The 24,084-nt window shown below is 49.5% G+C and overlaps 1 protein-coding gene across 1 annotated transcript in view; it reads right to left on the bottom strand.

Moving 5' to 3' along the window:
* Window positions 1-24,084, bottom strand: part of PLXNA4 (plexin A4) — a 203,752-nt gene that overhangs the window by 60,896 nt on the left and 118,772 nt on the right. The window contains exons 17-19 of the mRNA XM_048500707.1: window positions 22,496-22,642; window positions 15,265-15,424; window positions 4,548-4,651 (exon numbers count right to left, since the gene is read on the bottom strand). Of these exons, the coding sequence (XP_048356664.1) occupies window positions 4,548-4,651; window positions 15,265-15,424; window positions 22,496-22,642 (411 nt within the window). The remainder of the gene's footprint in view (window positions 1-4,547; window positions 4,652-15,264; window positions 15,425-22,495; window positions 22,643-24,084) is intronic.

Here is a 24,084-nt window from a genome sequence, read left to right as displayed (position 1 = left end):
ACCTGTTACTAAAATTTTTGGATCCCACCGCTGGTAGATTCCACTCAACATATGCAAATCACACTTGCTAATTGTACCTTTACGCTTGTTAATGCAAATGGTTCTTTCTCCCACCTTGGACATCCCACAGGTATATATATACTCCACTTGCTTTACGACCATCAAAACCTCTGAAGACGCCAGCCACAGATGCAAGCAAAACGTCAGGAGAGAATGCCACACAACACCCTAGTTTTAGAAACATTTGAGGGGATTGGTGCGGAAAGGGCCGTTGCCTGCTCAGACTGGCAGCTGTTCTCCAGGATCTCCAGCAAAGGTCCCATCACCTGCTTCCTGGTCCTTTTAACTGGAGATACCTGGGATTGAACCCAGGACCTTCTGAATGCAAAGCAGAGGCTCCTCCCTTCAGCCCCAGCCGCATCCAGAAAAGGAGAAGGGGGACCCCAAGGTGAGGCGCTAACTTAGGGCGTTTCCCCACTTACCTTTGCTGCCCTTTGCTGCACGCTACTCTCAGCGCGCGGCATCTCTGGTTCGCGCCCGGGCGTCCCCACGAACCCATCATCAAAAGGGGCCGTTTCGAGGAGCGCCAGGGATGCCGCACGCTGAGGGGGCGCGAGAGCGGCAGCGTTGGGGCGGCTGCGTTGTCGCCGCCCCTGTAGTGGGGAGTGCTGGGGGACCCCGCGCTACTTGAGGAGAGTAGCGCGGGGCTTAAGGTAAGTGGGGAAAGGGCCTTAGTCTCTTCCCAAACTTGCTCTCTTGGACTTGGGATAGAAAGTGGAGTACAGAAACAGGAAGCCCGAGATTCCCCCCCCTCCCCTCCACAGGCAACGTGGGTCACAAGAAGCCCTCCCAACTGCAGCTGAGAAAAGCTCTCCAAAGATGGGAGGCTTTCCATTACAGAGCTTTCTCTTCAAAAAGCGAGGGAAATAATGAGCCGGGCACGAGAGCCGCTGTAGCTCTGCGAAGAAGAAAGAAGGGGGCGGGAGGTCTTTGCCAGCTCTCCTATCTGCAATAACAATAATTAGCACTTAACACAGAGTGCCTTCATCTTCAAAGCATCTCAGAGATGCTAATTAGCCAGTCTTCTGTGGAGCCAGGGAAAGGTGGTTTTTAACATCTGTGGGTGAAGCGTCTCATCCCCGTATGAACAGGAGAAGGTCAACAGCATCCCATTGAGGACCCAGTCTCTTGATTGGGGATGTAAGGACCAGATGTGCAGCGCTCAGAGTCTCTGGAAGTGCAGGAGACCAAGACACAGCAAAGCCAGTGGTAGCCTCAGGATGGTGAAAGGCTTCCTTGAGAACATAAGAAGAGCCCTGCTAGATCAGACCAGTGGCCCATCTAGTCCAGCATCCTAAGAACATATGCCCTGCCAGATCAGACCACAGGTTCATCCAGTCCAGCATCCTGACAACGTCAGAGGAGCCCTGCTTGATCAGAACAGTGGTCCATCTAGTCTGGCATCTGAAGAACATAAGAAGAGCCCTGCTGGGTCAGACCAGTGGTCCATCTAGTCCAGCATCCAAAGAACATAAGCCCTGCCAGATCAGACCAGTGGTCCATCTAGTCCAGCATCCTATGCCCTGCCAGATCAGACCACAGGTCCATCCAGTCCAGCATCCTGAGAACATCAGAGGAGCCCTGCTGGATCAGACCAGTGGTTCATCTAGTCCAGCATCCATAGGCCCTGCCAGATCAGACCAGTGGTCCATCTAGTCCAGTATCCTGAGAACATCAGAGGAGCCCCGCTGGACCAGACCAATGGTCCATCTAGTCCAGGGGTAGGGAACCTGCGGCTCTCCAGATGTTCAGGAACTACAATTCCCATCAGCCCCTACCAGCATGGCCAATTGGCCATGCTGACAGAGGCTGATGGGAATTGTAGTTCCTGAACATCTGGAGAGCCGCAGGTTCCCTACCCCTGATCTAGTCTGGCATCTGAAGAACATAAGAAGAGCCCTGCTGGATCAGACCAGTGGCCCATCTAGTCCAGCATCCTGAGAACATCAGAGGAGCCCCGCTGGATCAGACCAGTGGTCCATCTAGTCTGGTATCTGAAGAACATAAGAAGAGCCCTGCTTCATCAGACCAGTGGTCCATCCAGTCCAGCATCCTGAGAACATCAGAGGAGCCCTGCTGGATCAGATCAGTGGTCCATCTAGTCTGGCATCTGAAGAACATAAGAAGAGCCCTGCTTCATCAGACCAGTGGTCCATCCAGTCCAGCATCCTGAGAACATCAGAGGAGCCCTGCTGGATCAGATCTGAAGAACATAAGAACAGCCCAGCTGGATCAGACCATCTAGTCCAGCAAGTTGTTCACATGGTAGGCACTCATACCGTGTCACGGAGAGAAACACATCTCACCGTGACATGTCTCCGAAGATGCCAGACATGGTCGCGGGCAGAACGTTAGAAGCAAAAAAATACCAGATCACGGCCATGCAGTCTTGAAACCCACAGCCGATTGACTCTGGCCACGACGGCCGTCGAGAATACATTATTATACAAATCTTGAAACACTTTTGATGATACAATCACATAAATGGCCAACAAGGGACCGTACGCATTTTGGCCTATTCAGTCTTCCTCGGCGGTCATACATACAAACAAGATTATTAGACACATCTAGAAATGCACCTTACAAGCATTTCTATCTGAAAATGAAAAACTCCGCTGTTGCCAATTAACCCATACTTGCTTCGCTCTGCACCCCTCCCCTGCCCAACGCCCCCCCCCCTCACCGTTTCATCTTATTAACATGCAGGACTCTCAGGAGAGCGGAGGCATTTCCCTTCAGGAGAGAAAGCATCAATCTCTTTCCCTGCCTGGCGGGAATTAACTCCGGCCCTCCTCTTTATCTCATCTCCGCTCCCAATCTGTTTCTAATCTGCAGGCTGACATTTCATCTGATGCCATCACAAGGGGAAGAGTCCAGAGGCGCAGAGGGAGGGGGGCTGCATTTCTCTCCCCTCTCAGGGATACTAAGCATTGCCAGATTTGAGGGGAGGGGATCGGCAGAGGCAGATAGGCAGAGGCGCAGACCAGCGGTCAGCAGCACTGACCGGCCAAATCTCTGCTCCGATCTCAACATAGCCTACAAATTCCTCTAGTGCAGAATCAACTGCAATTTCTTTCTCCTTGAAGTGCTAGCTTTCTACGTGAAGAGAGTTTGGGGTAAAAGGTATTCAAAAGTCATTCTTAGTATAAAGATACTATAAGTACAGAGGTGGGATCCAGCAGGTTCTCACCAGTTCCCGAGAGTGGGTTACTAATTATTTGTGTGTGCCGAGAGCGGGTTACTAAGTGGGTCCGCTTTTCCATCTCCACGCCCTCGCCTCCCCGAGAGGCATCCTGCCTTTGAACGTGAAGGTTCCATATAGCAATTGCGACTAATAATGTCACTCCCTGAACTGGGTTAATCCCTTTCAGGTACTGCAATTCATGGATTCTCAGCCTTTCGTACCTTTTATCTCACCAGTCTCTATCAAAGAACCTGTGTGTTTCACCATTGCTGTGTTCAGATTTGTGAGTTGGGGCATTTTCCATAATGTGATGATGATTTAGAAATGACCTGGTGCAAAAAATAATTGGGGGGTCGTGGTGGGGTGGCTGCACCATGGGGGGGGGGGCATCCAACTCAGGTTTTGCCCAGGGCTCAGGGTTGCCTAGGTACGCCTCTGCCCCTTTGCTGAGGTGGGGCTGGTGAGGGAACCTGTTACTAAAATTTTTGGATCCCACCCCTGTATAAGAATGTGTTGATTTTCTTTTGTGTCATGTTGAAGGGCACAGAACCGACTTCCTGCACTGATCCAGAAAATCCTCTGGTTGGTGCTGATGGGCGCACTGGGGAATCCGAATTGTGTGTGCAAATTGCTGCCAAGTTGTAACTGACTTAAACCCCGTAGAGTTTTCAAGGCAAGACACGAAGGCAAATTCTGCATGGGCCAAACTGAATCTGCCTAGCAGAAGTGGTTTGCCACGATCTTCCTCTGCACAGTAATGCCGGCATTCCTTGGTGGTCTCCCATTCAAGAACGAACCAGGACTAACCCTGCTTAACTTCTGAGATCGGACGAGATCAAACTAGCCTGGGTCATCCTGAAATAGGGATTATTAATTACTGTTAGTGATAGATGTAATGCCCTGAATGCTAAAATGTATAAACTGTTGAAATTTGAGACAGAGGAAAAACAATGAACCTATGATAAGCTGGGCTAAAAATTTTGGGTATAATATACAATTCTAATAATGGGAAAATACATGGTCTCAAACTCACTCTAAGTTCTAGTCTTACGGAGAATTTCTATAGAATGATGTAGCATTAGTACACCTAAAAAAATAGCTAGAATGCATAAAAGTGCATTATTCTGCATGTGCGGAAAGGGGCCAGAGACAGTCTTCCACAAGACCTTCGACCTGAGATCCTTTTACCTGGAGATGCTGGGAACTGCACCTGAGATCTCTTACATGCAAAGTGAGGCGCTCCCACTGAGGCTCTGCAGAAAACTACCTGGTTTTAAGTTGAACCGTAAATCTCTCGCCTTACCTGATAGTGGACGAGGGTGTTGAGCCTCTTCCAGTCGTTTTCAATCTTGGTTGTGAGGTCCTCGTCTTGAAGGATCAATCGCGCCCCACTCGCCTGCCGCCATTCTGTAGGGAGGACGAAACGCACAGGTCATTTCCCCCCAGCCAAAGCGGGAAGAGAAAGATGGCCACCGGTGGTGGGTGGCTTTCTGGGCTCATAGTTACTCACGACCTCATCCAATCTGTGCCCGCCTGTGCACAGTCATCCTAGACTTCCATGGTGGTCTCCTGCCCCAAGTAATACCCACAGCTCACTCATTCATGTAGTGAATCAGAATTGACAAAGGGTAGCTCTAGGAATTGTCGAACCTCTCTGGTTTTACCATAGAATTTCCAATAATTCCTAGAGCTACTTATGTCACTTTTCTTTTACTTTTAGTCAGATGGCCAGCCCTGCTTTGCTTCCAAGGTCTAACAAACTTGCGTAAACAGGGCAATGTAGGCTGCTCATTGGTACAATAGTGTGTCCCCGCCCCCGGCAAGCAATCTTGATATGACTGCAAGGCAGTTCTTGGAGCATGGCAAGAGAGTACAAGAATGTCCAGAAAATCCACGCACACAAAAATCTCAAAACCACCTGAAATACAACCACACTGTACTGGATCACACACAATCACATCAGGATCTGTAAGCTACAATGTTCACTTGTTATGTCACTAATACTATTTGGGGGGGGGGGCACAACAAAATAAAGAAGTGAAATCCACACTGAGCTGCAGTGATCCAGTATGAAAAATCCTGCTATCTAAACCTGATTCAAAAGGGGGGGAGGTAAACTCACGGAACAATAAAAAACCGGAACAGGGGAAATCTGCTCACACCTGCAGAGGAGAAGTGCTGACAATACTGTATATGTGATTTCCTGTTTCCTTGGGGTTTTTTGCTTCTTTGTTCTCCCAGACAAAAAGTCTTTGCATCTCTTCTGGCTGCTGCTCCAGCAAATGCAGGCGCAGGTTAACCAGCGGATGTGTCAGCACGTTCTCCTTCTACAGGAGGGCCATTCTGCTGTAGGATACAAGGACTCCAATCCAATGAAGACGGAGGTCCTCTGGCTGGGCCGGGGGGAGAGACCAAGGGAATTCCAGCCACCTATATTGGAGGGGGTCGTTTTGGCCCCGACATCCCTGGCTCGTAGCCTGGGGGTCCGCCTGGACTCTGCCTTGTCAATGGAGAGCCAGGTGGCCCATGTTACCCAGGTTGCGTTTTTTCATCTTCACCAGGCACGGCGGTTGGCCCCCTATCTCTCCCAGCCCCACCTGGCCACTGTGATCCATGCAACGGTCACCTCGAGGTTAGATTACTGTAACTCGCTTTACGCGGGCCTTCCCTTGCGATTGATCCGGAAGTTGAAGCTGGTCCAGAATGCAGCGGCACGGCTTCTGACAGGTGGTGATTATTCAGACCATATCACCCCTGTGCTACGCCGTCTGCACTGGCTCCCAGTGGAGTTCCAGATCATCTTCAAGGTGCTGGTAATAACCTTTAAGGCCTTACGCGGCATGGGGCCCTCATACCTACGGGACCGCATCACCCCTTATGTCCCACATAGGCCACTACGCTCAGAGGTGGCGGAATTACTGGTGACCCCTAGCCCCGCGATGATGCGGCTGGCCTCGACCCGGGCCAGGGCCTTTACGGCTCTGGACCCTGCCTGGTGGAATGCCCTACCTCCATCAGTCCGGGCCCTGCGGGATCTTGGTGAGTTCCGCAGGGCCTGTAAGACAGAACTATTCCACCGGGCCTTTGGAGAGGCTGGCCACGGCTCTACTGCCCCCCACTGAAATTCTGCCTATTTCCATCCTCTGTCATCTTGGTCGGGCCTGCTGTGATTCCATCTGGGCCTGCCTGTTCCCTCCCTTTCTTCTTTTATCTTTTTTCCTTGCTTTTTAGCCTTAGGAACGGGCACCTGTTTGAACTGTTTTAAACTGTTTAAATTGTTTAAATTGTATGTAACTGCTGCTGGAGTTTTAATATGTTTAAGTTATGTTGTTTGAGTTGCTGTTGATAACAGCCATGTTGTGAGCCGCCTCGAGCCCTCCGGGGAAGAGGCGGCCTAGAAATCTAAAATATAAATAAATAAATAAATAAAATTCTTTTAGCACAGGAATTTTCCCAAGACAGCTCGGCCCTCCAAGGTCCAGAAGTCCTGTGGGGCGGAGACCAATGGCCCCCAACATGCAGGTTCCAAGTAATGTCTGCCTGCCTGCCTGCCTGCCTGCCCGCCCATCTGTCCGTCCGTCCGTCCGTCCATCTATCTATCTGTGCATCTATCCATCTGCCTGTCTATCCATGTCTCTATCTATGCATATGTCCAGTGGTGGGATCCAAAAATTTCAGTTACAGGTTCCCATGGTGGTGGGATTCAAACTGTGGCGTAGCGCCAATGGGGATGGGCGGGGCACAACGGGGGCGGGGCCTGGCATTCCGGGGGCGGGGCATTCCTGGGCAGGGCTGTGGCAAAGATGCAGCCGCTGTGCCAGTCCTTGGGCGGGAAACGAATGCACACAGGTGCAGGCTGCCACGCACGCCGGTGCACCTCCTGCTAGACTGCTTCAAGTTCTGCGTGCTACTGCTGAGAGGAGGGGCGTAACTGAGCCAAAAATTACGTGGCAAAATCACCAATTAGTAACCCCCTCTCGGCACACACAAATAATTAGTAACCTACTCTCGGGAACCTGTGAGAACCTGCTGGATCCCATCTCTGCATACGTCCATCTATCCCTCCCTCCCTCCATCCATCCACCTATCTGTCTGTCCATCTACCCATCCATCCACCTAATTTTTGATGCATGTCCCTGTGCACCAATGGCAGTTTTCTGGTTGCCACTTTCTTGTTGTTCTCCCTACTTAAAGTATATACTACTATGTATATACCACTAGAGCTGGTTCAGCATCTACATTGGCTCCAACCTGACCAAAGGGGCTCCCTGAACCCGGCTCTGAAACGGAGATGGCATCCATGTGCCAGACCTGCGAAGAAGGAGGAGTGAAGGAGTGAGAAGGAGATGCATCCCTATCAGGAGAGGCAGTACGGTGTAGTGGTGTCAGACTAGTAACTGAGAGACCCAGGTTCAAATCTCCACTCAGGCCACGGAAGTTCACAGGGCCAGCCGCACACTCTTGGCCTAACCCGCCTCACAGGGTTGGTGTGAGGATAAAATAGAGGAGAGAGGAACGATGCAAGCTGCTTTGGGTCCCTGTCAGGACAAAGGAGTGGCGTAGGAGGTTAAGAGCTCATGTATCTAATCTGGAGGAACCGGGTTTGATTCCCCGCTCTGCCGCCTGAGCTGTGGAGGCTTATCTGGGGAATTCAGATTAGCCTGTACACTCCCGCACACGCCAGCTGGGTGACCTAGGGCTAGTCACAGCTTCTCGGAGCTCTCTCAGCCCCACCCACCTCACAGGGTGTTTGTTGTGAGGGGGGAAGGGCAAGGAGATTGTAAGCCCCTTTGAGTCTCCTGCAGGAGAGAAAGGGGGGATATAAATCCAAACTCTTCTTCTTCTTCAAAATAATTAATAATTAGTAAGTTGGCTTTAACGGCATTTATGTTCATTTGCGGAATGAATCGAATCAGTTGGCTTGCTCGCACTGCCTACTTCCCACCCCTCTCGCTCACTGGCTGGTAGCGGTTTGCGATACGAGGACTCCAATCCAATCAGCCACGCTTCTACTTTCTGGAAAGAAGGAGACAGCTTTTTGGGGGGGAGGGGGGGAGAGGAGGGGAAGTGGCGGGAAATCCCATTAACTTTATCTTGCCTTCCCTCACAAGCGGCAAATGCTAACTCAAGTGACGCCTGCTGCGAACTCTTTATATTCCATCCGGGAGATAGTGTATCTTTACAGCGCATGCAGCAATTACATAGCCAAGCGGGAAAGGAAAGGGAAATTCCACAGACTTCAGACAAAAGGGGGATTTGCGGGGATTAATCCCTCCTCGTGTGAAGAAGTCAGGGTGACATTCATGACTTGCTCAGCACTGGTCAGGCACAGTCCACCGGAAGCGCGGCACGGTCCTGCCCCAGGTGGGCATGCAGGGTGAATCAGGGCCGTAGTCCTACAGGAGCCACAGATGTTCAGCACCATGGACAGATCGCCAAGAGTGAAATGAGCCCAGCGAGGACCTTGGAACATCAATGCGGTGTAGAAGTGTTTCGAGTGCGGTGGCTAGGATTTCAGATACCCTTTAATTGTGTGTTCCTGCCCTGCAGGGGGTTGGACTTGATGGACCTTGAGCAGGGGCGTAATGCCCATTGGGCAAGGTGGGCAGCTGCCCAGGGCACCACCTTGTGGGGGGCATCAAAATGCAGGGTTCGTTTTTGGATATTTTTAGTAGTTTTCCATTTTTGGCCTGCAGGGGGCGCATTTTTAGGCCAGCGGCACCAAAATTTCAGCAGATCATCAGGAGACTTTCCTTATGCTACTCCCCATGTTTGGTGAGGTTTGGTTCAAGGAGTCCAAAGTTATGGACTCCCAAAGGAGGTGCTCCATCCCCCATTGTTTCCAATGGGAGCTAATAGGAGATGGGGGCTACAGTTTTGAGGGTCCCTAACTTTGGCCTCCCTGAACCAAACTGCACCAAACCTGGGGGGTACCATTAGGGCAGTCTCCTGATGAGACCATGAAAGTTTTGAGACTGTGCCTTCAGAAATGTGCCCCCCCCCCAACCTGCAACCCCCATTGACAGCAATGCAGAAAACTCAATGCAGAACAAAGATTCTTGGGCAAATTTCTGGGATGTTCCTGCAGGGGGTGCATTTTTGGACGTATCAGCACCAAAATTTCAGGGTATCATCTGGAGACTGTCATGATGGAACCCCCCATGTTTGGTGCAGTTTGGTTCAGGAGGTCCAAAGTTATGGACCCTCAAAAGGCTAGCCCCCATCTCCTTAGCAAAGAATGGGGGTAGCTTGAACCAAACCTCACAAAACTTGGGGAGTAGCTTAAGGACAGTCTCCTGATGATACGCTGAAATTTCGGTGCTGATATGTCTAAAAATGCACCCCCTGCAGGTACCAATGTCCTGGTGCAAAAAAAATTGGTCGTGGTGGAGTGGCCGCCCATGGGGGGGGGGGCATCCATCTCAGGTTTTGCCCAGGGCTACAGTTTGCCTCGTTACGCCCCTGACCTTGAGGTCTCTTCCAACTCTATGATTCTAGGATCCTACCCGGCTTCCAATCCCATTTGTCCGGAAATGCCCTGGGCAACCATGGGTGAGTCATTATGTTCAGCCTCGCCCATTTCACAGAGTCGTGAGGATAAAATCAAGGAAGAGAGAGGGTGACTGCCTCTGAGCATGGGTGGTCCCCTTTGCCATTATGGCTGGGATGTCTCTGTGGACCTGTCTCCAGGAATTCCAGTGTACTCCCAAGTGGTGGTACACAATTCTAAGTCTACTGAAGTCAGTGGTCTTACAAGGGTGTCATTGCTGACGATTGCGCTGTCAGTCCAACGTGGCGTAGTGGTTAAGAGTCAAGAGAGGTAGACTCTACTCTGGAGAACTGGATTTGGTCCCCACTACTCCACATGAAGCCTGCCGCATGACCTTGAGCCAGTCACAGTTCTCTCAGAACTCTCTCAGCCCCGCCTTCCTCACCAAGTGTCTGGTGTGGGGAGAGGAAGGGAAAGGAGTTTTTAAGCCACTTTGGGACTTCTTATAGTTGAGGAAAGCGGGATGTAAATCCAATGCTGCTGCTTCCAATCCCCTTGTAAAAACAGCTAAACTACTGGCCGCCGCTGCATACTCCGAAAAGGAAAGGTGCCAAAATTAGACAGCTTTGATTCCTGGTGACCCCAGCTAGCTTGGTCTCATCAGATTTCAGAAGCTAACCAGGGTGGGCCTGGTTAGTACTTGGATAGCAGATCACCAAGGAAGTCCAAGGTCACTATGCAGAGGCACGCAATGGCAAACCACCTCGTCTGTTGCTTTGATCTCGATAGCCCAGGTTGACCTGATCTTGTCAGCTTTCAGAAGTTAAGCAGGTTCAGCCGTGATTACTACTTGGATGGAAGACTATGGAAGAAGTCCAGGGTTGCTATGCAGAGACCAGCAATGGCAAACCACCTCGTCTGTTGCTTTGATCTCAATAACCCAGGCTGACCTGATCTTGTCAGCTTTCGGAAGTTAAGCAGGTTCAGCCCTGGTTACTACTTGGATGGAAGACTATGGAAGAAGTCCAGGGTTGCTATGCAGAGACCAGTGATGGAAAACCACCTCGTCTGTTGCTTTGATCTCGATAGCCCAGGTTGACCTGATCTTGTCAGCTTTCAGAAGTTAAGCAGGTTCAGCCGTGATTACTACTTGGATGGAAGACTATGGAAGAAGTCCAGGGTTGCTATGCAGAGACCAGCAATGGCAAACCACCTCGTCTGTTGCTTTGATCTCAATAACCCAGGCTGACCTGATCTTGTCAGCTTTCGGAAGTTAAGCAGGTTCAGCCCTGGTTACTACTTGGATGGAAGACTATGGAAGAAGTCCAGGGTTGCTATGCAGAGACCAGTGATGGAAAACCACCTCGTCTGTTGCTTTGATCTCGATAACCCAGGCTGACCTGATCTTGTCAGCTTTTGGAAGTTAAGCAGGTTCAGCCCTGATTACTACTTGGATGGAAGACTATGGAAGAAGTCCAGGGTTGCTATGCAGTGACCAGCAATGGAAAACCACCCCTGTTTGTCCGATGGGAATTGTAGTCCATGAATCTCTGGACGGCCAGAGTTGGACACCCCTGTTCTACGTGGTTCTTCGACGCTTCCATTGCCTGCTGGTTATCTCTGTAAGTGACTTTCTGGCAAACGAAGGGGAAGCAGGATGCAGAATGTCTAACATGTTCCTGCCCAGACTCCCCACAAAAATGTTGCTCCAGCTATGGCCAATCTTCAATCCCAGTTAATTCTGTTTCGTGGCTACTTACTAAGAAGAAGAAGAAGAAGAAGAAGAAGAAGAAGAAGAAGAAGAAGAAGAAGAAGAAGAAGAAGAAGAAGAAGAAGAAGAAGAAGAAGAAGAAGAAGAAGAAGAAGAAGAAGAAGAAGAAGAAGAAGAAGAGGAGGAGGAGGAGGAGGAGGAGGAGGAGGAGGAGGAGGAGGAGGGGGAGGAGGAGGAGGAGGAGGAGGAGGAGGAGAGGAAGAAGAAAAAGAAGAGGAGGAGAAGGAGAAGACGGAGAAGGAGGAGGAGAAGGAGGAGGAGGAGGAGGAGGAGGAAGAGGAGGAGAAGGAGGAGAAGAAGGAGGAGAAGGAGAAGGAGGAGGAGAAGGAGGAGGAGAAGGAGAAGAAGAAGAAGAAGAGAAGGAGGAGGAGGAGGAGGAGGAAAAGAAGGAGAAGAGGAGGAGGAGGAGGAGGAGTTTGGATTTATACCCCACCTTTCTCTCCTGTAAGGAGACTCAAAGGGGCCTCTCCCCACAACGGACACCTCGGGAGGTTGGTGGAGCTGAGAGAGTTCTGAAGAACTGTGACTGGTCCGGACTAGAAGATGGGGGGACACCTGTTACAAGTTCCCTGCCAGCCGTTTTCGACCTCCCTGCCCACAAATGCCTCATAAGCTTGGGAAGAGACACGGGATTCCCAGGGAAATAGCTAGAAAAGCTCCCCGCTTCCAACTTCCAGATTCTTTCAGAATCAGCTGCTGCCTTCGCAGTTTCAAAGTTGCCCCAGAAGTCTCAGTGAAAGCAGTCCCTGCGGAGTGGGGAAGGAAGGAGGTCTTGTAGGGCGGGGCTCCACGTGCACAAAATTGAGCCGCCGCCTGAACAGCCTGGGATGATCTTTGAGAGGAAGAGCAATGACCCGAGGAACAGGAAGGTCACCCCCTGGCCTGCCGCTAACCTGCCTCTTGCAAAACTGACATCATTCATTAGGCCCCTCTCCTTTTCACCCCCTCCGAGTATTCAGGTTTCTCTCTGGGCACAGAGAAGGTTTCTGTTCGTGGCCGGGATAATGGAGCTTGTCCTCCGGGGTGAACTGAACCATAAAATTGCAACCAGAGAATTGTGCACTGCATCTATGCCGCCCCAGAGCGCTTTTGGCTGTCTCTGGTGACTGACAGCTCCGTCCTTCCTACGCTGTCAAACATCACCGAATGCAGAAAGGGACTTGGCCTCTCACAGGTTCCCACCAGACCTGGATGCCAAGAGATATCTCTTGGAGTAGGAACCGTCGTGTTCGTCAGTCCTGACCAAAAAGAGGCAGCCCTGATTGCAAAACCGTTTGCCCGCCATTTAAAACAGCCAGTCAGCGCAAATCCGACTGCATTTATTTCCTTCATTTCTGTCCTGTTATTCTCTCCAGTGTGTATCCCAAGTGGCCTACATTGGTGTGTTCTTTTCTGTTTTATCTGAGTGACCTGCATTGTTCTGCTCTCCATTTTATTAAAGAGGCCAGCATTGTTCTGTTTCTCCATTTTATCCTCATAAGAACATAAGAACATAAGAACAAGCCTGCTGGATCAGACCAGTGTCCATCTAGTCCAGCTCTCTGCTACTTGCAGTGGCCCACCAGGTGCCTTTGGGAGCTCAAGGGCAGGAGGTGAAAGCAATGGTCTTCTGCTGCTGCTGCTCCTGAGCACCTGGTCTGTTAAGGCATTTGCAATCTGAGATCAAGGAGGATCAAGATTGGTAGCCATAGATCGACTCCTCCTCCATAAATCTGTCCAAGCCCCTTTTAAAGCTATCCAGGTGAGTGGCCATCACCACCTCCTGTGGCAGCATATTCCAAACACCAATCACACGTTGTGTGAAGAAGTGTTTCCTTTGATTAGTCCTAATTCTTCCCCCCAGCATTTTCAATGAATGGTTCTAGTATTGTGAGAAAGAGAGAAAAATTTCTCTCAATGACGACAACGATCCCGTGAAATAGTTGGATCAGATGCGTGGAATTGACCAAGGTGACCCAGTAGAAGAGCGGGGATTCGAATGCAGGCCTCTCAGATCCTAGTCTGAAACTCTTACACTGGTTCTTTAAAGAAGGCAGTCCCCAGCCCACACTGGGTTCATCTCCTTTCCTTAGCAATGTGTTTTCCGAGAGAAAGGGAAGGAATGGCGCTTTTTTGAAACACTGGTGATTTTTATGTTCTTTTTTGGCAAAAGGGGGCTCATCTTTTGATGGGAGTTTCCCTTCCCGCTGAAATATGACCTCTCGCGCTGAAAAATGAATCTCACAGAAATCCGAGGCAGCTTTGAGGGCAAGCATACCTGTCCTAGAGACCGATGTAAAAGTACGCTATTTTACGGATTGAACTTAAGATTTTTGTAATGATGTCTTATCTCTACTGATGGACTGTTTATTGAACATTGTAAACCGCCCTGAACCCTTGTTGCAAGTCAGGGGCAGGATATAACTCTAAAACAAATAAACAAATAAAATGTACAGAGTATTTCCCGTTATCTGTACAGATGTTGGTATGCAAACCTGCTGTTTTTTAAGCAACACAGAACTCTTTTGTCACATAGAAACTGATGAACAATCGCGTGTGATCCAATGCACTGACATCGAGGAGTGAATGCAGAATTCCAAAAACCTTCCCTCTCTTTTTCACTCTTCCAGTAATCGCCACCTCTTAGAGTCTCAGCAACCCTCCCCCCACAACACATTTCAGAGGTTGTTTTGGGATCTTTAAGAACATAAGAACATAAGAACAAGCCAGCTGGATCAGACCAGAGTCCATCTAGTCCAGCTCTCTGCTACTCGCAGTGGCCCACCAGGTGCCTTTGGGAGCTCACATGCAGGATGTGAAAGCAATGGCCTTCTGCGGCTGTTGCTCCCGAGCACCTGGTCTGCTAAGGCATTTGCAATCTGAGATCAAGGAGGATCAAGATTGGCAGCGGTAGATCGATTTCTCCTCCATAAATCTGTCCAAGCCCTTTTTAAAGCTATCCAGGTTAGTGGCCATCACCACCTCCTGTGGCAGCATATTCCAAACACCCATCACACGTTGTGTGAAGAAGTGTTTCCTTTTATTAGTCCTAATTCTTCCCCCCAGCATTTTCAATGGATGCCCCCTGGTTCTAGTATTGTGAGAAAGAGAGAAAAATTTCTCTCTGTCAACATTTTCTACCCCATGCATAATTTTATAGACTTCGATCATATCCCCCCTCAGACGTCTCCTCTCCAAACTAAAGAGTCCCAAACGCTGCAGCCTCTCCTCATAAGGAAGGTGCTCCAGTCCCTTTTTTTAAATTGAGTTTGGGGGGAAGGTGCTACTCTTGGCTGGTGCTTTAATCTTGTGATCTACCAGCACATTTGCAGACTTACAATTCCTGACCTGTTTTAGAGAGCCAGCGTGATGTAAGACAGTGGTGGGAGGTCCAAAAATTTTAATAACAGGTTCCGATGGTGGTGGGATTCAAACAGTAGAGCAGCCGCACACACGCACCTCCAGTCCCTATTGGGCAGGGAGGTTGCTTTAGTAACCCCTTCTCGGCACTCAGAAAAAATTTGTAACCACTTCTAGAGAAGTGGTGAGAATTGGTTGGATCCCACCTCTGGGTTAAGAGCAGGTGGATTCTAATCTGGAGAACCGGGTTTGATTCCCCACTCCTCCACCTGAGTGGCAGAGACTTATCTGGTGATGGGTTTCTGGCTTATCAGATGTGTTTCTCCACTCCTACATTCCTGCTGGGAGTTTAGTTAAGAGAACTTGCCCATTGCCTTGATGAACGTCTTGGTCCACCCGTCCAACTAGATGTCCACATACCTAGATCCATGTCGGCAGCTTTGGGCCGATGGGAGCATGGGACATTCTTGAAGATGGCGTCAAGGATCTTCTCCTTGACCTGTGTGATGGTGTCACAGTTCAGGATCTTCACGGGGATCTCGGGGCTGTTCACGTTGTCGGGGTTCACGCAGCTCAGAACCTGCACAGAAAGGTTGATGAAGAAGAAGGAAAGAGAGGACAATTTGATCCTCAGATCCAGCTCAGAACATGCTGGGATGATGTCAGATGCTAGGTAAACCAACAGATTTGCTTTCATGATCCACTCAATCGGGACAAGCATTTGGGTTCACATTCTTCAGAGGTCATGCACTAAATTTTGATGTCTCCAGCCACAACCAACCCTGGGCTCACCTATCACCTGCCAAATTCAGACCTGGACCCACCCATAACCTAACTGTTTCAGCCATGAATCCACCCATAACCTACCAGTTTCAGCTCTGGGTCCATCCATAACCTTCCACTTGACCCATGGATTCACCCATAACTTGGCAGATACATTCCTGATCAGCCACATACTACTCATGCACTACCAGACAAGACTCTTTTGGGAGAAGCCAGCATAGTGTAGTGGTTAAGAGCAGGTGGATTCTAATCTGGAGAACCAGGTCTGATTCCCCACTCCTCCACCTGAGTGGCAGAGGCTTATCTGGTGAACCGGATGTGTTTCCGCACTCCTACATTCCAGCTGGGTGACCTTGGGGTAGTCACAGTTCTCTCAGAACTCTCTCAGCCCCACCTGCCGCACAAGGTGTCTGTTGCGGGGAGAGGAAGGGAAAGGAGCTTGTCAGCCACCTTGAGTTTCCTTGCAGGAGAAAAAGGTGGGGTATCAATCCAAACCCTTCTTCTTCTGTTTTGGAAGGGTTACCCTGTTTCCAAGCGCAGCAGCGTCTAAACTCAACGGGACTTTCCAATTTCCTCAAATTTGGCAAGCAGAGCCAGACCCGGAGAGTCAACCCCTCACTCACAACCTAATTACTCAGGAATACGCGGGGCTTTTAAAAAATTACCTCTCACTTTGGCATCTGGCAGGTTAAAGGTTCCCTTAATGAGGAAGGCCTTTGGCGCCCCACCAAGATCTGCGGCTCCCCCTTCAAACAGAGCCCCTCCCCCTCCTAAGCTAAATGCAAACAGATGAGGGGGTCCCTTGCCCCACACCACATTCCTGCAGCATAATGGAAACTCGGCTGCCAAAGCAGAGGTATTTATTAGGCACTCTGACTTTCCTTTTTCTTTTTCACCTGAGTGGTGAAATGTGATCTGGAGAAAAGTGAAATGTACCCCCCCTTCCCACCCCCCACCCCCAATTTTTAACACATCTTAGTAAAAGAGGTGAAACAGAGGTGAATGCACCTTGGGGTACCTCCAGAGCACCCCCTCTCGCATTTAAATGCAGTCGTTCAGCTCCTAAGTCAGCCCCAAATTAAGCTGAGACTAAGTTTAGTCTTGGTCTCTGATAAATATCTGCAAGCTCACTTGAAGAGCTATTGTTTCAGCTCTGCAGTGTCAGACAGCCCGAAAGTTCTTCCTAATGTTTAAAGTTCTGACAATGTCCGTGGTCATGGCTGTTGAGAATGCAACTGATCAGTGAAAGTTGCAGATCCTTTGCCCGCTCCTCTACCAGGCCCTCTGTTGTGGAGGAGGATTAAGTTTTCTGGTTGTATCTATTCAGATGCAACTAGGAGCTACTGTGCTCTGTAGAAATGGATCTCCAGAGAACGCATCTTTCATTAACAGCTCCGTTGCCTCCATTACAACTGCCCTGTTGGGCTTTCACCAGAGAGACACACTGAGCACTCTCATCCAAGGGTAGCCAGGGAGCCTGTTTGTAGATATGGGATGTCAACAGATATTAACTGATTGGGCTGTTAGCACAAGAGACATAGGAGTATTGGGGGTGGGGGGGCCCACCAGACCCATTGCAAGCCATTCAGAGAGAGTGACATGCTTAAGACACTTCCGACGGCTTCTCTGCTCTGCCGTTCCCTCCCGACTTATTACAAAATACTTTTGACAGGCCCGGGTCACACAGCGTGACTTTTGGTCTCCGAGCATCATTTGCCTCAACAAATGTGAAAGTGTGCTGGGAGGGGAAGGGGGGATTGGATTGTCATTCGTTACAGTAGTAGGGTCCGTAGGGTGGCCGCATCAGACAACGTATTTAGTGGGTTTGGTGGTCAAAAGGTGGGGCTCCAATGCAGGAGGGAGCAATAGATTGCTGCTTTGGGTCTTTCAATATTCAGTTTTTGTCCCGTCAGCGGATCCCATTCTCCGCTTGTTATTGTCGGTTTTGCTGGTTTGTTTGGAGAGCATATGTGCTAATTGTTTTTCAGTACTACTGATAACACAGTTGTGCACATAGATCCGTAGAATCATAGAGTTGGAAGAGACCCTCCAGGGCCACCAACTCCAACCCCCTGCCATGCAGGAAGATACAATCAAAGCACTCCTGACAGGCAGCCATTCAGCCTCTCTTTAAAAACCTCCGAAGAAGGAGACTCCACCACACTCCAAGGTAGTGCATTCCACTGTCCAACAGCCCTGACTGTCAGGAAGTTCTTCCTGATGTTTAGGTGGGATCTCTTTTCCTTCACCTTGAACCCGTTACTCCTGGTCCTCGTCTCTGCAGCAGCAGAAAACAAGCTTGCTCCCTCACCCACATGACATCCCTTCAGATATCTAAACATGGCTATCATGTCACCTCTTCACCTTCTCTTCACCAAACATTGCTGAGCAAGATATGACATTAGGAAGGCCACCTTCTCTCTTACAGGCCGATCCAGATGGGTGGGCAGGGGAAAGCTCCATTTGTATCAGACATAGTTTGCAATGCAAGCGATGCATTATGACATTTCCACAAGTACTGCTTATGATGATTTTGGCTTGCTTTGGGTCCCTAGATTTGGGAGAACGGGGAGCTTATCAATACTTTAAAATAAAGGTATCTTGCTCAGCAATTGGTGGAAAAAAATAACAAAGCATGCAAAGCTTTACAAGAAAAAAAAACAAAAATTGGAACCAGCTCCCGGATAAAGCCCCGCATCATGATCTTCCTATATTCTGTTAGGATTGCAATCTCTGCCAGGCCCGATCTCTGTACCTGGCAATTGTTGCCTGGCTTATTCTCCAAAAATCTGTTGATTCAGATGACCAACGTTTCATGGATCTTTTATTATTATTGTCAGTTGACTAAAGAGCCCCATGACACAGAACAGAAAGCTATAGTGCTGCCATCACGACTTGGGTTTGATCCTGAGGGAAGTTGTTTTCAGGTAGCTGGCTCTAGGTCAGTGGTGGCGAACCTTTGGCTCTCCAGATGTTATGGACTACAATTCCCATCAGCCCGTGCCAGCATGGTCAATTGGCCATACTGGCAGGGGCTGATGGGAATTGTAGTCCATAACATCTGGAGTGCCAAAGGTTCGCCACCACGGCTCTAGGTTGACTTAACCTTCCATCCTTCCAAGGGCAATAAAATGAATACCCAACTTGGTGGGCATAAAGTACAGACGACCAGGGAAGGCAATGGCAAACCACCCCATAAAATGTAGCCTGCCTAGTAAACGTGGTGAGGGAATTTCACCCCATGGGTCCATAATGACCTGGTGCCTAGGAGACTACCTTTATGGGACTACCTATTTTCATGTTCAGTTGTGTTTTACAGAACGTTTACTGGGGAAGGTTTTATTGTAAACAGCTCAGAGACCATACAGAAGAGGACGTAACATAAAAATGTGAAAATCAATCAATCATAGGGCCATCTATATATATAAAAATCTATCAGTGCGTTTTTCTGCTGACAGGTAATCTCCCAAACTACTGGACCGATTGCTTTGAAATTTTCACACAACGTCGCATTCGTGTACGGCCAGGTTTCCATACTGTTTCCACACCTCCTGTTGTGTACATGTCACAACTGTGCCAGTTATTGTGTACATGCCACACCTGTGACAGTTGAAACCACAGTTCTGTTCTGCAACAGCACCATCTGCTGGCCGTCAAAAAAACACCCTCTGATACAAGGGAACCAACCATGCCTTCCTTGAAAACCACTGCCTTATGGAGTGAAAGGGATGGGGCGGGCCATCTGCACATGGCCCACCCACCCTAGCGGAGGAAGGGGAAGGTGAGGGAGGGTCCAGGGGTTTGCTGGACCAAATGCTCTGAAATTTGAACACAACGTAGCTCATGCCTCCCAGCATGTTTTACTCTGGATAATTTGCCTGCAAGGGAAGGGAGTGAAAGGGACAGGACCAGCCACCTGCACATGGCCCACCCACCCTAGCAAAGAAAGGGGAACGTTAGGGAGTGATCGGCCAGGTTGCCATGCAAGGGAATGGGAGAGAGGGAGGGGAGCGATGGGCCCTTTGCCCCTCCCCTCCCTTGCAATCATTGTGCAATGACACATATTTGAACCGTTTGCTTTCCCTTTCCTTTCTTTTCCACTTCACCAGACTCAGCCACGGCAACGCGTGGCCGGGCCCGCTAGTTTCATATAAGAAATGGCAGCTTGGGGTCAGAACAGAGCCGTAGTGAGGGGGAACTGCACCCGGGGCATATGTGTGCCCTGCGCCCCGCCATGCCCCTGCCCGCCCATTGCAAGATGCCCCCCAGTCTCCTGTGACGTTATGCCACTGCGTCAGAACAGCAGGAATGAAAAGCTGGAAATCAGGACTGCAAGAGACCCAGGAAGTCCAAGATCTGGACTTGGTACCTTCAAGGGAGATAGTGGAATATTTTTTTTTGTCTCAGGCACCAAAGTGCCAAACGGCGCCCCACTTCACGGCGGCCAGCACTAGTAATTTCCAAGTAGAAATGGCCACTGACAGAAGAGTCTCTTTTTAATAACATCTGTGCATTGTTACGATGAGACAAATTACCGAAAGCAAAAAATCCGTTGTTATTGTTATTCTGAGGGGAACAATGTTCTATTCAGAGACTTTGAAAAAAATCACTTTTTTGTACAAGCAGAAAGAGGAAAAGGCGGGCTGGCAGGGGAGGAGAGAGACTGAAACGCCTCATTCATGTCCTTTAATCTCCGCGCTGGAGTGGATCTCCATAAATCTGCTCAGATTCTTATCAGAACAGATTTGCCAGCCCTTCAGATGTAAGAGGGGAAAGCTGATTAACATCAAACAGCACCAAGTGACGGGGGGGGGGGGGGGGAAGCTATCCCCGGGAGGAAGCCCTATCAGTTCCTTTGTGTTATTCGAGTGCCTCAAAGGAATGGGAGGGAGGGAGGGAGGGAGGGAGGGAGAGAAAAGCCACTTTTCTAGCAATGCGGACTTCCTGGATTTTGCGCAACCGGCCTGTATCAGAACACCTACATTAACTTAGGAGGCCAAAGCCCGTAGAGCAGTGATGGCGAACCTTTTCGAGACCGAGTGCCCAAACTGCAACCCAAAACCGACATATTTATCGCAAAGTGCCAACACGGCAATTTAACCTGAATACGGAGGTTTTAGTTTAGGGGGAAATGCTTGGCTCCGAGGCGTGCGTTACTCGGGAGTAAGCTTGGTGGTAGTCGGTGGCTTTGCTTTGAAGCAACCGTGCAACTCTTCGAACGGGTGACCCACGACCCTAGGAGGGTTTACTCAGAAGCCAGCCACATTGCCAGCAACTGAGCTTACTCCCAGGTAAAGGATCGTGCTTTAGTTCTTTGCATGAAAATCAGTGGGGTTTAACAGTGCTTAACAGGGTTACCTACACGGCTTCCCCAAAACTAGGTCTTAGGTTTAATGTTAATAATCGAGCCCAGCGGCCCAGGCCAGTCTAGATGCGTGTGGGGGGGCAATTCCCCCCCCCACATGATGAGCTCTGTTTGTGCGTGCCCACAGAGAGGACTCTGAGTGCCACCTCTGGCACCTGTGCCATAGGTTCGCCATCACTGCCCTATACCAGTGATGGTGAACCTTTTCGAGACCGAGTGCCCAAATGGCAACCCAAGACCCACTTATTTATCGCAAAGTGCCAACACGGCAATTTAGCCTGAATACTGAGGTTTTAGTTTAGAAAACACCCCGAGGCGTGCGTTACTCAGGAGTAAACTTGGTGGTAGTCGGTGGCTTTGCTTTGAAGCAACCGTGCAACTCTTCCAACGGGTGAATCATGACCCTAGGAGGGTTTACTCAAAAGCCAGCCCCATTGCCAGCAACCGAGCTTACTCCCAGGTAAAGGATCGCACTTTAGTTCTTTGCATGAAAATCAGCAGGGTTTAACAGCGCTCAACAGGGTTACCTACACTACTTCCCCAAAACTAGGTCTTAGGTTTAATGCTAATAATCGAGCCTGGCAGCCCAGGCCAGCCTAGATGTGTGTGTAGGGGGGGTGACTCTGTTTGCGGGTGCCCGCAAAGAGGGCTCTGAGTGCCACCTCTGGCACCCATGCCATAGGTTCGCCACCACTGCCCTATATGGCTGGGGAGCAGGGGATCTGATAGACTGTCTTCGCCTACGCGTTCCTGACCAGGAATTAACATCACAGAATATCAGCAGAGTTAAGAGAAGCAGCCAAAGGAAAGGCCGGTTGAAACTAGCAAGCAGCTGTGAGGCAGGCGCTGGGCTGCCTCCTCGTGTGTAAACAGAAACGTGAGGAGACCAGACTTCAGCCCCGCTGCACAGCTGCCAGCCCCAAATTAAGCATGCCAGGAGTAGTGGGCGAAAGAAGGAGGAGTCAGATGTGATGTGACTCCAATGGGAGGGAGGGAGGGAGGGAGGGAGGGAGGGAGGGAGGGAGGAAGGAAGGAAGGAAGGAAGGAAGGAAGGAAGGAAGGAAGGAAGGAAGGAAGGAAGGAAGGAAGGAAGGAAGGAAGGAAGGAAGGAAGGAAGGAAGGAGTCAGATGTGATGTGACTCCAACGGAAGGAAGGAAGGAAGGAAGGAAGGAAGGAAGGAAGGAAGGAAGGAAGGAAGGAAGGAAGGAAGGAAGGAAGGAAGGAGTCAGATGTGATGTGACTCCAACGGAAGGAAGGAAGGAAGGAAGGAAGGAAGGAAGGAAGGAAGGAAGGAAGGAAGGAAGGAAGGAAGAAAGAAAGAAAGAAAGAAAGAAAGAAAGAAAGAAAGAAAGAAAGAAAGAAAGAAAGAAAGAAAGAAAGAAAGAAAGAAAGAAAGAAAGAAAGAAAGAAAGAAAGAAAGAAAGAAAGAAGCAGGCAGACAGGCAGGCAGACAGGCAGGCAGGGTAACAGAGAGATACGGCCACGCTCCGTGAATGGCTCACCAGGGTCTTGTAGTCTATCTGCTGCCGAATGAGCTTGTCCTCGCTCAAGGAGTACCGCGCTTCCCCAGTGATGGAGTCGATGGGGCCTTTTTCCATTTGCTGCTTGATGGCGCAGAACAGGGAGAAGAGGGGCTCACCGGCGCATTCCTGCAGGGGGACAAAGAGACATCACACAAGCGTTTCAAGATGGCTGCGTTGCTCGACACCCCCCCCCATCTTTTAGCATGTCCCACCCACTTCCTGAGGGCTGCCAAGCCACTGCGATAGCTCCGCACCATCAAAAGCTACAATTCAGTGTTCAGAAAGGTAGCCCCTTAGCCTGGATCAACTGGATTCCTTTGGCGTTCCTATCCTGCTTGACCCTTCCTATCCTAGCCTGCCTCACTGGAAGCGAGATAGAATTCCAATCAAACCAAGGCATTCTGCGTACACGTATAAAGAGATACAGAAGCAGCATTCAGTAGAGAAAAAAGAGCCAGAGATACTTTGAGCTGCTTTATGTAAAAGTTTACAGACTTAAAGGGTAGGGTTACATGGAATAAAATAAATGCTGTACTGTTCTGTTACACATTTACAGTACTAACTATACACTTAAGACTACATCTTGGCTACACATCATACATCTCTACTATACTCTGCTCTGCTCAAACAAAGAAATCAAGTTAATGTTACAACTTCTGATGTCCATGCTCACTAACATGTCAGCAGTGGCTATCTGACTGACCAATGGCCAATCCATAGGTCTAATAGGTCAGCTCATTATAATATCACCTCAGCTTCCTGTTTACATACAAAGATATTCCAACTAAGGCATGGCCCATTCTTCTGACGTACTTCTCACTGCTCTGTATTTTCCTCTTGGATTCTCTAAGAATCTTTGGGAGGAACTCCACCCGCCTCACGGTTTGCTATAATTAAACTCCCGCATTGCTAACCTAGATCTACCTGGTTTCCATTTACATCTGTTCTCTGCTCGGCAAGGGACCCGCGGTGGCCATTCAACACTGGAGACAGATTGAGCTCATGGCTATTTTGGGATATCCAAAGGGAGATTTCCTGTGCGCTCCCCTGTCCCTGAATATTGCCTGAGATCACTGAAAGACAGCGTGGTTCTAACTCCGAAGAGTCACGTGGTGCTCTCTTCAGACTTGACATAAATTGGAGGTAACATGATAGTTCCTCCCCTTTGCCATTTGAATCAAGCCTGAAGAAGAATTTTGTGTAACTCAAGAGATGATGGTCAGAAGTTGTGGCCCCTTGACAGGTTGATATGTTTAGACGGTCAGGGCAGGAAGACATAAACCAGCATCCTGATATTCTTTCTTTCTTTCTTTCTTTCTTTCTTTCTTTCTTTCTTTCTTTCTTTCTTTCTTTCTTTCTTTCTTTCTTTCTTTCTTTCTTTCTTTCTTTCTTTCTTTCTTTTCTGCCACCTGCCTGCACCTGCCTGCCTGCTCTGCCTTCCCTTCCTTCCTTCCTTCGCGCTGCTTCCTTCCTTTCTTCCTTCCTTCCTTCCTTCCTTCCTTCCTTCCTTCCTTCCTTCCTTCCTTCCTTCCTTCCTTCCTTCCTTCCTTCCTTCCTTCCTTCCCTTC

Source organism: Sphaerodactylus townsendi, linkage group LG06, assembly GCF_021028975.2.
Source record: "Sphaerodactylus townsendi isolate TG3544 linkage group LG06, MPM_Stown_v2.3, whole genome shotgun sequence".
NCBI classification, from domain to species: domain Eukaryota; kingdom Metazoa; phylum Chordata; class Lepidosauria; order Squamata; family Sphaerodactylidae; genus Sphaerodactylus; species Sphaerodactylus townsendi.
The sequence above is the reverse complement of the archived record's forward strand: the minus strand, read 5'-3'. Positions and strand labels throughout refer to the sequence as shown.